Source organism: Maylandia zebra, linkage group LG4 (genome assembly GCF_041146795.1).
Source record: "Maylandia zebra isolate NMK-2024a linkage group LG4, Mzebra_GT3a, whole genome shotgun sequence".
In the NCBI taxonomy this organism is placed as follows: domain Eukaryota; kingdom Metazoa; phylum Chordata; class Actinopteri; order Cichliformes; family Cichlidae; genus Maylandia; species Maylandia zebra.
The window spans coordinates 22,888,710-22,905,805 of NC_135170.1; the positions used below are offsets into that span (position 1 = coordinate 22,888,710).

General features: G+C 40.4%; 1 protein-coding gene across 2 annotated transcripts in view; it reads right to left on the minus strand.

The window, feature by feature from the left end:
- crebbpb (CREB binding lysine acetyltransferase b) overlaps window positions 1-11,723 on the minus strand; it is a 44,278-nt gene extending 32,555 nt beyond the window's left edge. For both annotated transcript variants that reach the window (XM_076883202.1, XM_076883201.1), the window contains exon 1: window positions 10,862-11,723. In XM_076883202.1, the coding sequence (XP_076739317.1) occupies window positions 10,862-10,946 (85 nt within the window). In that variant the 5' untranslated portion in view covers window positions 10,947-11,723. The remainder of the gene's footprint in view (window positions 1-10,861) is intronic.
- Between the last annotated feature and the right edge of the window lie 5,373 nt (window positions 11,724-17,096).

Below are 17,096 nucleotides of genomic sequence, written 5' to 3' on the forward strand. Positions count from 1 at the left end.
AAACTATGTGAACTAGGTGTAGGCAAAGAGCAAGCACCCAGGCCTCGCTTAAGACCTTCAATATGATGACCATATCCAAAAAATAAAAAGTACGGTCTGAAGCAGACTACTACTACTACATGCCAAGTAGTGGGAAATGGTAGTAACCACTATTCAGAGAATCCCACCATCCCACACTATTCTCTCTGGAGACGACAGACTACGATCGGCTATAATTCACCCAAAAGGTTTTCAGCAGTCACATTAAAATCTTTAATTTCTCTTCATCTGGTAGCAGACAGTTGTAAAGTGCTTCAGTTTCTCCTAACAACAAAGGAAGAAAAAAAAATCTGAGCAATTACAGCAGTACTAAAGCAACATTAGATTTATAAGAAACCTGGATAAACGTGTATGGAGAAAATCAAAGTAATTAAGTGTAATTAAGTAATTAATTTGCACTGCAAACCAGATGAAAGCACAAGGACACAAGCTCCCCTATAACCATTAGAAAGGCTTTACGTATGGCAAGTGTTTGAAAAACATCCTAATTAAATGAATATAATTTGGCCGCAGACAGGTGGGATAGGCGGTTAAGAAAATGGATGGATGGATGGACTTGTATGCCTCTTAAAACATGTACTGCAGCCACAGGTTGTGTAACAGAGAGCCAACGCTAAAAGCAAAGTATTTCATGCTGCCGAAAACAAACCAATGAAGAGACCATGAGTGAAATGGAGACAAAATCAACTGTTAATTATCCTTTAACAGGTTTCCCTACTATAAACTTGTGAACTTTACTTCCTCTAGAAAGATCTTGTTCCCCAAAGGCTCCATTTTCATCCCACTGTAAAGCAAAAGGGGTGTTTTTGCATGACAGCAGGGGAATTATTTTTTTTAATCATTTCGTCTTTTCACAAATTCTGTATTCATAATAACTGGCTGTGACAATTGAATTATGGCTACCGTAGTTAGGAGCCTCGTGGAGTAATACGTGCCGTGCTTCAACATAATACAGTGGGGCAAAAAAATATTTAGTCAGCCACCGATTGTGCAAGTTCCCCCACTTAAAATGATGACAGAGGTCAGTAATTTGCACCAGAGGTACACTTCAACTGTGAGAGACAGAATGTGAAAAAAAAAATCCATGAATCCACATGGTAGGATTTGTAAAGAATTTATTCGTAAATCAGGGTGGAAAATAAGTATTTGGTCACCTCAAACAAGGAAAATCTCTGGCTCTCACAGACCTGTAACGTCTTCTGTAAGAAGCTTTTCTGTCCCCCACTCGTTACCTGTATGAATGGCACCTGTTTTGAACCCATCATCTGTATAAAAGACACCTGTCCACAGCCTCAAACAGTCAGACTCCAAACTCCGCCATGGCCAAGACCAAAGAGCTTTCGAAGGACACCAGGAAAAGTATTGTAGACCTGCACCAGACTGGGAAAAGTGAATCTACAATAGGCAAGCAGCTTGGTGTGAAAAAATCAACTGTGGGAGCAATCATCAGAAAATGGAAGACATACAAGACCACTGATAATCTCCCTCGATCTGGGGCTCCACGCAAGATCTCATCCCGTGGGGTCAAAATGATCATGAGAACGGTGAGCAAAGATCCCAGAACCACACGGGGGGACCTGGTGAATGACCTGCAGAGAGCTGGGACCAAAGTAACAAAGGTCACCATCAGTAACACACTACAACGGCAGGGAATCAAATCCCGCAGTGCCAGACGTGTTCCGCTGCTGAAGCCAGTGCATGTCCAGGCCCGTCTGAAGTTTGCCAGAGAGCACATGGATGATACAGCAGAGGATTGGGAGAATGTCATGTGGTCAGATGAAACCAAAGTAGAACTTTTTGGTATAAACTCAACTCGTCGTGTTTGGAGGAAGAAGAATACTGAGTTGCATCCCAAGAACACCATACCTACTGTGAAGCATGGGGGTGGAAACATCATGCTATGGGGCTGTTTTTCTGCCAAGGGGACAGGACGACTGATCCGTGTTAAGGACAGAATGAATGGGGCCATGTATCGTGAGATTTTGAGCCAAAACCTCCTTCCATCAGTGAGAACTTTGAAGATGAAACGAGGCTGGGTCTTCCAACATGACAATGATCCAAAACACACCGCCCGGGCAACAAAGGAGTGTCTCCGTAAGAAGCATTTGAAAGTCCTGGAGTGGCCTAGCCAGTCTCCAGACCTCAACCCCATAGAAAATCTGAGGCGGGAGATGAAAGTCCGTGTTGCTCGGCGACAGCCCCAAAACATCACTGCTCTCGAGAAGATCTGCATGGAGGAATGGGCCAAAATACCAGCTACTGTGTGTGCAAACCTGGTAAAGACCTATAGTAAACGTTTGACCTCTGTTATTGCCAACAAAGGTTATGTTACAAAGTATTGAGTTGTATTTTTGTTATTGACCAAATACTTATTTTCCACCCTAATTTACAAATAAATTCTTTACAAATCCTACCATGTGGATTCATGGATTTTTTTTTCACATTCTGTCTCTCACAGTTGAAGTGTACCTCTGGTGCAAATTACTGACCTCTGTCATCATTTTAGATGGGGGAACTTGCACAATCGGTGGCTGACTAAATACTTTTTTGCCCCACTGTATTACCATATTGTGTGTGTGTGTGTGTGTGTGTGTGTGTGTGTGTAACCTCTTTTTAAGTTTTGTGGATATTATACATGGTTATGCTCAGGATATGTCGGCCAAATTCCACTGGAAATGCCTTTTGGTTAAACGGTCAGCAAGGAATTAGCATTTTCACTGTTAAATTTTTATTTAGCTTTAATGCACATAAAAAACAGCTGTTTGTTTAAGTGAAAATACATTGATGGGTTTTTTTGCAGTAATAAAGTTGTGGAGTTGTAAAGTATTTTTTCTCTCACGTCAATTATATCGTCAGTTATATCGTTATCGCAAATTTTCAAATATATATCGTGATAAATATTTTTGGTCATACTGCCCTGCCCTACTGGCAGCTTCATTTTATGAAAAAGAGAAAATAGCCAAAAACGGTTTTAATTGCAAACTTAACAAATTTGACTTATACCAATGTGTTGGGTCATATAAACAGCAGCTGCATCCAGCTAAGATGGTTCCAGCATCTGTTGTAGAAATTGAGCTGGATCTGAAGCGTCCCCTCTCATCAAAAAAGGAATATAGCACAATAGAAATGCTTATTAGAAATCAGGACATACAGACAGTGTCATTAGTTCTTGCGAAGAGATTACAATTTCTGGAAAACAGGTAATCACAGGCAAGCTCGCGTTAGATGGCTCAAAGCTGTGTGGGCATTTGTCCCCCTTTCATTTAAGTGCAATAATTTCCAAAATCAGTAAAGTCACAAGATTGTTGTTTTAATTGCAGAGGGGGTGAAGTAAAGACTGTAAAATGTGTTCAGCTGTTATCTACACAATCACTCCAAGCCAACATGGTTATGTGCCTAACGCATGTAAGGCCGAAACAAGGAAAGACGACTTTTCTGAAAAAAATGAAAATGTGAGACAGTAAAAAGACATCAGCACGAAAAGAACGCCACGCTGCAAAAAGCAGTCAAACAACAACATGATAATGTGGATATGGGGCGTCTTTCTAACGCTGGATAAACAGCAGAGCTATATCAGCTATAGATATTTCTCCCAAAGACAAGAACTAACAGACTTAAAAACTCCTTTGTCCCACACGCTATCAAACTGTTTAACTCCTCTCTGGAGGGGAGAGGGAGGGGAAACAGGAGGACAAAGGAGGGGGGAACAACTAAGCTGTAGTGCCTCTTCACCTCACTGTGAAATACCTTTTGTGCAACACTTTTGTAAATAGTCAATGGTGCAAATAGACCTCAATACTTGAAATGTGCAATTCACTTGTATTTTTATTCCTATTTATTCTCTTTATCCCCTTCGTATATTTTATTTATATTATCTCTGTGTGTATATATATATATATATATATATATATATATATATATATGTGTGTGTGTGTGTGTGTGTGTGTGTATATAAAATATTCTGTAACTCTAACTTCTGTCGGTGCTGTGCTTTTTTTTGGAAATCGAATTTCCCAGAGGAACCCACCCGAGGGATTAATAAAGTTCTATCTAACCTAATCTAATCTAATCTAGATATGCAGGCAACATGTGAGTGAATTAGAACCCAAGTTCGCCAACAAGTTAACAAGTTTCTTGCGGTAACTTAAACTGTAGCAGCAATCACTGCGTGCCTTTTCAGCCAATGTTCTGTGGCAGGAACCGACCTGCGTTTGTGCTTTGTTCTTTGTCCATACACCATCAATTAGCATGGCATTTGTTCAAACACTCTGATGAGAGGCCTCAATTTTGTTGGACTTGTTGTAAATTAAAGTTGCGTTGTGAAACTGCACATGTGGAGTGGAAGTATAAACTGCAGGAGGTTCTAGATTTATTTTTATTCAGTTACCAAACTTTTTATCTGGCATTTATCAATTTTCTCTATTATCAGATAATTCGCTAAATGCAGTTTTTATGACTTAGTGACCATTGATATGAAAAGCTGCTTTTCCTATAGTTCCTCCTTTAAGGTAGGTAACCTCCTGAAAGGGAGGAAACTTTGGAGTGCACCAAGTTTGACGACAAATGTATCGTGTATGCTGCGGCACTGGCAACCACAACATGCGAATACTGCCTTAATAAAAAAGCTACTAAAAGATAACACAAGGTGTCACCACAGCGGGTAGCGTTGGATGCCTTTTGCAAAGGGATCCGTCTCTCCTCGCAGAATTGAATGACGGATGTTAGGGAATTGTGTAAACCACTACACTATGAAGCCACTACAGCTCTTTAAAAATAAATACAAACATAAAATAAAATAAAAAAATGACATAAACCAACAATGAAATCAAGATTTTATAAATGAGGAAAATGGAGCAATTTTGCCTTCTTCACACACATTGACTAAAAAATAAAACAAAATAAAATAAAATGAAAATTTTAGCCAAAGCCCATTGTTCAGTTCAGCTTGCTGCCTTGGACATCCCACATATAGCCTTTGTCTACTAGTTCCTACTTGGCTCAAAGCGAGGAGGTTGGACAAAACTCAAACCGGTATTGGTTGTTTTCCATTACAATCATTTACCACCTAATGTCCATGGGGTCATTATAGCAACACAGCCGAAAGTCCCATGACGTTATCTGTATGTGACACAAACGCCACAATATCTCCCCCTACCACCACTTCCCCTGCCAGTGGCGGACTCCCTCAGACATCGGTGCGTTGGTGGTTCTTTGTGTCCGGGGGTGGGCGTCCAGGTACACACCGGCTCACTCCTTGGCGGCCGCTTATCGGGGCCTGGAGCTTGCTCGGGCCACTTCGGAGGTGGGGTGCCCCCGGCCTCTCGGCCTGGGGCTCGGTCACTCAGGCACGGCTGGCTGCCGGCGGAGCTCACGGGCGCGTCACTGCAACTCCCCCTGGCTTCTGCTCCGCGGCTGCTGAGTGAGCCCTCATCTGGGACTCTCCTCAGCTCTTTCTGGGACAGTGGCGCGGCTGCCCCTCTGTTGGTCTTCCTTGGTCTCTTGTGTTCTGGGGGCCTCTGGATGTCTGGAGTTTTGATCTCCTCCATACCTGCTTCATGCCCTGGAGGACGGGGCTGTGGCCCCCCCCACACCCTCTAGCAGATCATTACATGAAGGAACCTTTTTAAAAAAACAAAAAACAAACGCGTCCATGCTCACAGGTGTACACACGGGTGATCACACCCACAAACTACACCCTTTTTGGCTCCTACCTCAAAGCACACTGTGTTCTGTTGATCTTATGTGCTGCACAATAATGTTTAATATTTAATATTTACTGTCATATTCCCATATATCATTGTGATGTTGTTTATTCTATTACTCTTGTTCTCTTCTGCTTGTTTTCTTTTTTCTTTCTCAGCAGGTGACCCAGGTGATTGATATATGCATTTTTTTTCCCTTTTTTTTATTTTTCTGCTCATTCTGTTGGTTTTTGTCTTTTGCCCTTCTCCCCCGTCCCTCTTCTCAGCTGTTTCTCTTTCCCTCTTTCTTTCTCCCCTTCTTTCCCCCAGTCAAGTCTGTCCCATATTCAGTAAGTGAAAATAAAATAAACAATAAAAGGTGAATCAAATGGACCATTATGGCAAGGCTGGGATGGTCAATTTGGTAAAGTAAATCCGTTGGGCGTCTTTCTTTGCCTTTAGACAACAATTCTGATGGCAAAAGAGCCAAACGGGACAGGCACAAAAGAACAAAAAAAAACAAACAAACAAACGCCACAATAAAGCAGAATGTTGAAGTAATGGTGTACCTGCTGCTCGGCTTTTTGTCAGTATTTTTTGTGCTCGTTTCCGGGTTTTTAAAAATGGCGGTTTTGATTTCCGTGAAGGAGACACTCTCAAGACTCATCAAATGGCACCTCTGCCAATCCGTGGTATGCAGTCTGTTGACATAAAATTTTCAGATCACTTGGAACTCCAGCTGAGTAGGCACTACAAAAGTATCTGGTACCATCACCTAATGGAAAATCCTAAAAAATAATTCAAGCTGTGCCAAGTCAACCCAAGTAGTTACTAGTGGACAAGGGCCCTTCTCCATTAGAGTCTACTCAGTATCTAAGTTCACGAAAGTTAAAACTGCCAATTTTGAAACCCGGCAACGAGGGAAATATGTACCAAGAAGGGAAAAAAAAAACCCAAAAAAAACCCCACCACAGACCGAGCTGCAGGTATATTCTTGCCTCAACGTCCACCTTTTTTGTAGCGTTCATGTCGCATATTAATTATGGCGCAGTACGCTCGAACACTTTGCAATGACGACAACCACGCATGTGGTTAGGTAGTACTAGATCATAATGGAAAACCGGCCGATCCGAGTCAATCTGAGTAGGTACTAACGGAAAAGGGGCTTTAGAGTGTGAGCAATGCAAAGGGAAGACCTTAACAGGGGTGTATGGGAAAAATTATTTACTGCACACACTCAAAAAACTGGCCAAAGAACATACAATGGGTTCATTCGGCTGCTTATTCTTGCCATTTCCTTTGTAACATTGTTATCATAAAACCCATGGCACACAACACCTAGAGGCTTATTCTTATTATTTCTAAATAACTGCCCCAAGGTGTTACCAACATGGCTGCAGAGTGACAGAACTTGTTTCTAAAAGATTTCTATTTGAATATACGCCAAAGTTTTTTGTATAAAAATTATAGGTACATAGTGAGAGCACGATACTTACTAACATCTTGTATGACCTCTGACAAAACACTGTTTGTGTGTTGTTAATGTATTCTGTACCAATTATTTTTATTATGTTAATTATACATTTAAATCTTGTTTAAAAGACCAATATGACAATCTGCTCCCTTTTAATTAGGTATGATGATCAAAGAAAACCTCTGAACTGATGAAACAAAGAAATATAGGAAACGTACTGTTGTATGTGAAGAGAAAACGTGCGAGTGGGCTGTTTTCCACTCATTTGAGTGGCACTGCAACTGTAAAAGTTTTAATATGGTGTTTTATAAGAACTATGATGATTTCAAGATGTTCAAAATTAGCTGCCCACGAAACATGTAAAGCTGGGGCTGCAATCATTTGCAGCCGTGTGTTTATAAAAACCGCAACCATTTAGAGAAATGGACAAGAAAATTTCTGGGCAAAACGATCTAAGATCACAAAATATAAATTTTTTTATTAATTTTGGGGCAAGGAACTGAATGAATTAAACTGCTGAAAATACTTTCTCAGAGGATTTTAGCGATCCAGTGCCACACCTGCTTCTCATCTCCACCAATTACGCCACACGAGACATCAGCCAGCACATCCAGAGGTTGGTGAAAAGCACATTTTAGCACTCTTGAACACTACCAATACACCCAGGAGTTGGTAGTCTCCTAGACACCGAGGCCAGAAAGAGGAAGAGAGAAACCCGTTAGGTGAGCGGTAGGATTGAAGATGGCTGCTACTGCCTGTGGTGCTGACACGCCCACTCAGTCATACAAATGAAAACAAGCGACACTGGCCTGAAGCCACAGGCACATACTGACAAGAGAGTAGTGCACCATGGGGGAAAAAACAAAAACAAAAAAGTCACACATTAGCAGTATTTGATGTTTTTGTTAATTTGTGCCTGTGAACATCAGCTCTGTACACAGTTGGCTTGATGTGGCATAGGGTGATGTCGTTCCTATCGGCCCAACTACTAATAATAGTTACCAAGGTGACTCAGTCGGCAATATAATGTGTAAATAACAGTCAGGATGATTTGGACAAACACGCTGAAGCCCCACAATATTTAAATGATCAGTCAGTAATTAGCGTTGAAATTTGAATGGACTGCATTCACACAATTTACTTTGGAATTAATATGAATTCCGTTTATTTGACGAGCAACAGAACAATCGTTTTTTTACAGTTGGTCTTTATCCCTCGAGCATGCCACAATTTAAACTAGAGGAGGTCTCCGAGAGAAAATGAGTGTTGCACCACGAGTGACACGCTCCTCTATTGATTTACTAGTGGACGATCGCCTTGCTCTTAATTTAAAAGTTGTGTGCCTGCTACACCGCTAACCCTCATGTTTCCCTTTAAACCAGGGAAATATGAGGGTTAGCTGTTTAGCACTGCTGCAGTGGTCCTCCTGGTCAGGGGGAGGGGTGTCCACCCTAAGCAGAACCCAAAGAGTGTGGAAATATGCTTGATGCGCTCCTGCAACAAACCCCCGGTGGCTGCTGAGCAAAATCTTTATGCTGAATCCAACCAGCAGAACAGAAATATCCGAAAGATGCAGCTCATTATTGCCCTGTTTATTTTTAACATATAGCCCCACTTAAACATGCAAAGGGACACCTCTTGAAACATAACATTTAATAATTCTTTAAAGAAAACATGGGTGCGCAACCATCTACCTGCATCTCTACTGCTCCTGTGGAAAACACTAAACATCCTACAATGGCTTATTAAAAACATACATTTTGTGTGAACATCAACTAAAACAGATAGTTTCCAACTGCAGTGGAGGAGGAAGAAGCCCCAGGTAGGGCTGCTTTATTGCCCAGCGAATGTTTCGGTCACCTTTCTGGGTGGGTGACCTACATGGGTTTAAACCTTATTGAGCATTCCCAAAAAAAAATTGCATTTCAAACTTAAAGAGATTCTCTACTTAAGTGCTTCCCACAGGGAGATTTAGAAACATCTGAAGGTTCCCGCTACCCTTCTGGGTAGGCGACCTGGAGATTAGTTTTTACATTAACCCCGACTGTGTTTTATCACTCCCCTTAAGCTACACCTAATTTCTGCTCAGTGTATTTTTTGGTGGTTTTCTTTTTGCTTATCTCCACAACATGCTGTGTTCTTTCCCCTTCACATCTTTGGGAGCACCTTAGTGCCATGGATTTTAATATATGAGCAGCTCATTTCACCATTCTAAGTTTGACAGCTCAACATATTCCTGAAAATTGATGCTTCAGCTTAATAAGCCACCTGAAGATTAAGATTCTTAGCATTACCTAGGAATCTTATTAGGAATCGATTAACTAATGCAAACCCAGCAATGAAATGCAAGTCTTCACTGAAATAAGACCCTACATGCTTTTTTGATGCTTACAACGAGTAAACCCTTAACGTCATCAAGGCTTAAATTGGTAGACAACTACACTGTATACAGGTGGAAAGTATATACAGAGTACTTCTGCAGCAGTAGCTTTTCAGCAAAGTGAAAATAGTGCATATTACTTTTCCACAGCTCTGATTCAAAAGTGTATTTTTCAATACAACTGGACTATTTGAGGTGTACCTTAAAGAGACATAATAAGAAAGGATGTCCTCAAGTTTAAAAAGTCCCCATGTAATTGCGAAGCAATCCTTGCATTGTTACTATAGTCATGCGTTCGTTTCTTATTTTAATGGGACAAAAATAAAAAGTAAGCTCATCATATCAAACAAGCCAATAGACTGTTATGTTTTCTTTTCCTAACCACAAACACAAATCACAGGGTGACATAACCTGTAAGGAGGAGGCATGCCGTGTAAAGGAAAGAAAAATAAGTCCTTCCGTCTTATTCGAAAGTCCTTTCTCGAGTAGGATCAGCAAAGTTGCTCTTCAGGTTTCACCGCTTAACAGGCAGACCATTGGGCTACCCTCTAAACGCCTCAGACTTCCCCATGATAGCTTTTTACAACAGGAAAGGATATGCAAATATGCTTCCCTGAAGAAGAAAAAACAGCAGAAAAGTTTGCTGTCCAGTTCGTGTTCTAAACTAACTTAAAGCAAAAAACCTATTTCGGCATGTGAGGAAGACCTGATCTTTCACTGGCAGTCCGACTATCACTCAGTCAAACAGCAGGTTTATCAACAGCTTGTGCTGTCACGAATCTGCACGGCTCCAGTGTCAAGGAGCACGACACAAAGTGCGATTCAACTCCAGACACCGAGGCAGCATTTTCATCAGTGCTGCCAGAGCCCTGTAGTTTTCCTTATCTTAAGATATATTATGATGATAAAACACAATTTAGGCATTTAACATTTATCCCAACAAAGGTTGAAAAGTTGGGAGCAAATTCTGCCTGTTGAGCAGCTGAAAACCTCGTGTGATGGAAATGCATTGAGCTTGAGCCCCTTTTACGCCATTTGTCTTTTACAGCCATTATTTTGTGATCTATAGATTAAAGCAAACTATTCCTATAACATCACCATGTGCTGTTTTCCTGTGAAAAGTTGCAGTCCGCTCAAGTGACCGCTTTCCTGTACATAGATGATGCGTTCACTTCTGTTGAGGGGCACAAACTGTGCACAGTGTAGCTTGAAAACTGTGATTACCACTATTACTACTACTACACCTTCGTCACAACAGGTACACTAAAAACAATGCCCTGTCCTTACCTGGGCCATCTGATCCTGAGGGAGGTGAATTGATCTTGGGTCGCTTTGCAGTGGGGGGTCCCACATCCATAAGATTGTCAGCCATCCTCGTCGGCAAATATTACAAGCGCTTAAAGACACCGACGAATAAAAGTAGAAATCAGTCCAAATCTTCGCCCCCCGGTTTGCAGTCGCTGGTCACTTGTATTGTTAGGCGCCAAGGAGCAATTTAACAGTTTTTTCCTCCTTTTCTTTGACTGGCAGACTGGCGAAACGCCGCCTGGAGAAAAAGGATTTCAAAAGATAGGCAACAGCGCCACGCTTCGCCACCTAAGATCACCCCATGATAATCCAACACCCAACACCCACATAATTATCCTCAATAATCACGTCCAAAAATTATTTCAGTCCGAGAAAAATAAATAAAAATCAATCATAAAATATGGCACGAAGCATAAGCGAATCCCTTTCTCCGCAGATCGCCGATTTCACGTCCGCACAGAATCATTTTTTTCGCAGTCGAAACGAGCAGCCATAAATTCCGTTTTTGGCTTAAATAAAAAGATCAAAATTCGAAAAATATTTTCTATGAGACGGATTATTTTTCTGGTCGCTGTCTCCCGATAAATAAAGCGTCTCGGGACGGCGATACGGCGAGAAGCGGCGCTCTCTAAAAGGGAAATCAAATATACAGAGGGCTTTCGAGACGACAAAACCCCACTTAGCCCTCACATATTTGCATTATTTCTAATCGGAAGAGCTCACGCTTCGATTTTCTGCACGAAAAAAGCCGTTTGAGTCCGCTCCGTGTGGCTCCGATCGGTTTTTTAATTTAATGCTCCCCCCGAAATCCAGACTATGAGCCGCGTCAAGATGGCGGCTGTTGATTCCTCCGATACAAAAAAGTTTTTTTTTTCTTCCCAGCTAGACTGTGGGGGGAGGGGGGAGGCGCGCTGACGCCCTGACGTAAACCTGTGTCCCCACCGTGCGTCATGTGGACGTACGAGAAGTTGCCTCTAGGGGTGGATTACACAGAAAAAACGAGCTACCTGTTTCAAACTTTTCAAACACCCAACAGTCGCTACCTGAAATGGAACTTTTTTTTGTATTTCGCAGGCTAAAACGCGAGTCAATGCTATACACTGTTATATAGAAACAGATAAAGCAGCCTTTACTTTTAGCGAATACACTATCAAGTACACAAGCTATGATAAACCAGTATGTGACTATTGGTGCTTACAGGAAAGGTTTTAAAAACTTACATATTATCCCATCAAACTTATGTCTACTTACTTATATAAAAATCAAGTGAAGATTCTCTGTGAAGTGTGAAAGTAGATGATTAATTTTTGGGAAGAAGCACCTTTCAGAGTATGAGTGTGTGTATATATATATATATATATATATAAACTAACTAGAAAACAGAAAACTACAATGAAGTACTAGCCAAGCACACAGTCGAGCTTATGTCTTTGTTATAAATGTGTATCGATGCACCAAAGTTTAAGTTGCATGAAATCTTGTAGCTGCCTGTATTGGTGGATAGCATAATCAGTTAAGAAATATAATTAAAAAGCTGCACTCAGTTAAATGCATTGGACTAGAAAGTACACAGTTTGCTTATGAAATACATTTGAGGGTAAGTGTAAAGTAAAAAACAAACAAACAAAAACTTGTACCATGTACGTCTATTGTTTCAATCTATCACTGGTAGTATACAGGCTATAAATTCATTAGGACAACATTTCCCAGCAACTGACTTTATTTATTATTAAATTTAACTTCACCTGTTAGCGTGCTATATACAAAAACATATCCAAAGAAAGCAACAGTTCATAGAAGTGGACCCATTATGCTTTTCTTCTTTTCTCTCATATATAATTGTTTTATGTTACAATATCAGACACACTAACCAAAAAGTTTTGAATAATGAGGTTGATGTACAAAAGAAAAAAAAATTCACTTTAAGCCCAAAGTTCAGGTTTCAGACACTTTCTACTGCTGACTCAGTAACTGCAGAGTCCCAAACCTCTTCTTGCATTAACATCAGCACAAAAACTGTAAACTGGGAGCTTCATGAAATCAGTTTACATGGCTGAGCAGCTCTTGTAGGTGTAATGTGTCCATATAGCGTAGGGTAAAGGTGATAAAGAACTGTGAATCATCCAAAGTTACTTTACTAGAGTGCAAAAATCGAAATAATGACCCAGAAAAGAGCATAATAGGCCCCCTTTAAAACTTAGAGGGATCGACAGCGGGCTACTTTTCAATACTACCAACCAGAGAGGTCTTGCAACGTCTCCACAGTTTTATTTGGCTAGTTTGGATTAAAAAGGAACTTAAATCTCTACCAACTGAAGCCTCACTGTTCACATTCCTGCTAGGATTGGAGCATCTCTTCCAAAATACACACAATCACAAAGTTTTACAAATGCACACATTTTTTTTTAAACACACATGCAAGTATTATTCCAACATTGTTAAAATTACCCAGTTCTTAAGACAAGTAATATTCTAATACATGCGCTTATATAAATTCTAGAAAATGCTCAGATACTATACAATATAAAGGCATACCGCACATTAAAAAATGAGCGCCTTTACCAGTTAGTATATGATGACTACAAGGTGTGCACAAAATACCTGCAAATTAAGAAGACAACAAAAAGAGAAAATCCAAGAGATGGCAATGACACTCTTTGGCATTAATATTTGTGCCATTCTGCTGATTCAGAATGCCACTCACATCTCATTAAATCACAGCAAATCAAAAGATGCGCTCATGTTTGCGGTGACACAAGGGAAAAAGAAGGCATGTCAAATGTGTGAGTCAACACACCTTTCAGATTTTCACCTGTTCAGAGTAAAAAAAAAACAAACAGCTTATTCAACAGGGCTTATCAAAATTATTAAGGAAAATTCCATTTAAAAAGGTAGCTCAACACTCAAGAATTATGACCACTATTAAGTGTTTAACCATGAACAGTAATGGTTATTCCCTTTATTACAGTGTAAAAAAACCAAAAAAAATGGAATGGTGCTAAGGGTTGTGTGCTCATAAGCAAAGGAAGGTTATTTTCCCTTTTAAACCATTGTTGTTACATTTAAACCAACTGCATAAGTAAATTATTATAACATTATAAAATAAAAGAGAAAAAGGAATTTAAAATCCGCAATAAATCCAAATAATGTCACATATTTGGCATATTTATATTTACTTATACATGTCAAGAAAAGGCACTGCTGAAATCTCATCTTTCAATATTTTATCAAATTAAATGATTCAAGCACAAGCGTCAGTATTTTAAATTTTGATCAATATTAAGTGTCTTGAGAAATGAAAAGCAACAGAACTTTAAAATATGACATGTTTAAATTTAAAAGGCACAAGCTACCCTAGCTCCACACTTAGAAAACAATGCGAGCAAACTATTTAACTATTAAGGTGTTGTTAGCTGCAGCAGCTTACATAAATTACTTGATGATGAATTATTTTTATTTGCAACGCTTGTTCTATTACTTGAGTTCAGGTCAAGAAATGGTGCACTGGTGAAACCATTTTTACGTCTGAGCACACAATCCTTTTTTTTTTAAACAGCAGAAGAAAGAAAATGTAACAGCAAGAGAGATGAAAACTGTTCTGACATTATAGATAGAAAAAATTAAAGGGAAAGCGAAAAGCACAGAGACCCTTCTATGAAATACCTTTTGGTGCACTGCCGTTTGCATTTACAATGCCGTTATGTAAAGTTTTCATGTCACTGAAAGTATGAAGCTGTAAAAGTGTCCAGATGTTTGCATCCAGTAATGTCCTTTAGATAACAGAAAGTAGATTAAGACGCCTCAGATAGAAAGTTCAAGTTTTGTGTAACAATTAACACTATTAAACACATTTTTATTGTGACATTCCACTTTGATCATCCATGTCCTAAAACACAATCAACTAACACACAGTGTAATCCATAGCTAACCCAGGCAGTTTTATTCTCTAATCCATCTAAAAAAAAAAGAAATTAAGACACAATTTAAGACACTCTATAGGTACGCCAGCATCTTGTAGGACCCATTAAAATACTCACTAAACACAGTTAGATAGTTTGAGCTCCTACAAGAGTCTGGATGTGCAGAGGGCACAAACACTAGTAGCAGTTAGCCTATGATGCTGCGAGCATGCTGATTAAATGTAGTTTAGACCATCATGCCTCAGTGCTGAGGCAATGCAAAGATCTTAACTGAGGCCAGAGAAAAAGCTGCCACATCAGCAAACAAGTTTCTATTTGTAAACCTGCAGTTTCAGTCATTTGAGTAACTCATAGGCACCTCCCCTTATTAAAGCCCAAGTGATCTTACTATACAGACACACACTGCATAAGAGCAATACACTCACTCAACAACTCACAGCTCAGCCTCGTCTGCCTTTAGCCTGTACCGATTTGTTCCCGTTGTGCCTTTCCTGATGCGTTTTCTGGTTTTCAAGAACAACATGGACACAGGCTCTGCAGGATTTTAGTGCGGTGCATTTTTTTTTTTACTCGTACATAATTTTGCCCTTCGCTTGTCACATATTGTGATGTTTTACACATTGTTGCTTTTCTTTTTAATAAAAGGCAAAACTATCATAGCAAAACATAGTTTAAAAAGTAAACCTGTAACAAAAGCAAAGCTTTTCTTCCCAAAAAGCTTTCTAATTTACAATTTTCCCTTTATGTTGTTATTCCCTTATTTATAAAGGCTTAGTCTACATAATATTCTACTCTAAAGGCACTTAAAAAGACATATGAAAGAAATAATCAAGATTAAAGGTTTAAAGATAATCAAATAAGTTAATGGCAGATAATGGGATCTGCGACAGGCAAGAGAAGGTCCAGAGTCAGCTGTCACATTTTCCCTTTTCTTGTGCGTTACTGCCTAAGACCATCTTTGTGGTCCACCCTCCACTCTTGATAACATCAGCCAACTGTGAGCCGTTTTCACACATGTACAGTGGGGCAAAAAAGTATTTAGTCAGCCACCGATTGTGCAAGTTCCCCCACTTAAAACGATGACAGAGGTCAGTAATTTGCACCAGAGGTACACTTCAACTGTGAGAGACAGAATGTGAAAAAAAAAATCCATGAATCCACATGGTAGGATTTGTAAAGAATTTATTCGTAAATCAGGGTGGAAAATAAGTATTTGGTCAATAACAAAAATACAACTCAATACTTTGTAACATAACCTTTGTTGGCAATAACAGAGGTCAAACGTTTACTATAGGTCTTTGCCAGGTTTGCACACACAGTAGCTGGTATTTTGGCCCATTCCTCCATGCAGATCTTCTCGAGAGCAGTGATGTTTTGGGGCTGTCGCCGAGCAACACGGACTTTCAACTCCCACCACAGATTTTCTATGGGGTTGAGGTCTGGAGACTGGCTAGGCCACTCCAGGACTTTCAAATGCTTCTTACGGAGCCACTCCTTTGTTGCCCGGGCGGTGTGTTTTGGATCATTGTCATGTTGGAAGACCCAGCCTCGTTTCATCTTCAAAGTTCTCACTGATGGAAGGAGGTTTTGGCTCAAAATCTCACGATACATGGCCCCATTCATTCTGTCCTTAACACGGATCAGTCGTCCTGTCCCCTTGGCAGAAAAACAGCCCCATAGCATGATGTTTCCACCTCCATGCTTCACAGTAGGTATGGTGTTCTTGGGATGCAACTCAGTATTCTTCTTCCTCCAAACACGACGAGTTGAGTTTATACCAAAAAGTTCTACTTTGGTTTCATCTGACCACATGACATTCTCCCAATCCTCTGCTGTATCATCCATGTGCTCTCTGGCAAACTTCAGACGGGCCTGGACATGCACTGGCTTCAGCAGCGGAACACGTCTGGCACTGCGGGATTTGATTCCCTGCCGTTGTAGTGTGTTACTGATGGTGACCTTTGTTACTTTGGTCCCAGCTCTCTGCAGGTCATTCACCAGGTCCCCCCGTGTGGTTCTGGGATCTTTGCTCACCGTTCTCATGATCATTTTGACCCCACGGGATGAGATCTTGCGTGGAGCCCCAGATCGAGGGAGATTATCAGTGGTCTTGTATGTCTTCCATTTTCTGATGATTGCTCCCACAGTTGATTTTTTCACACCAAGCTGCTTGCCTATTGTAGATTCACTCTTCCCAGTCTGGTGCAGGTCTACAATACTTTTCCTGGTGTCCTTCGAAAGCTCTTTGGTCTTGGTCTTGGCCATGGCGGAGTTTGGAGTCTGACTGTTTGAGG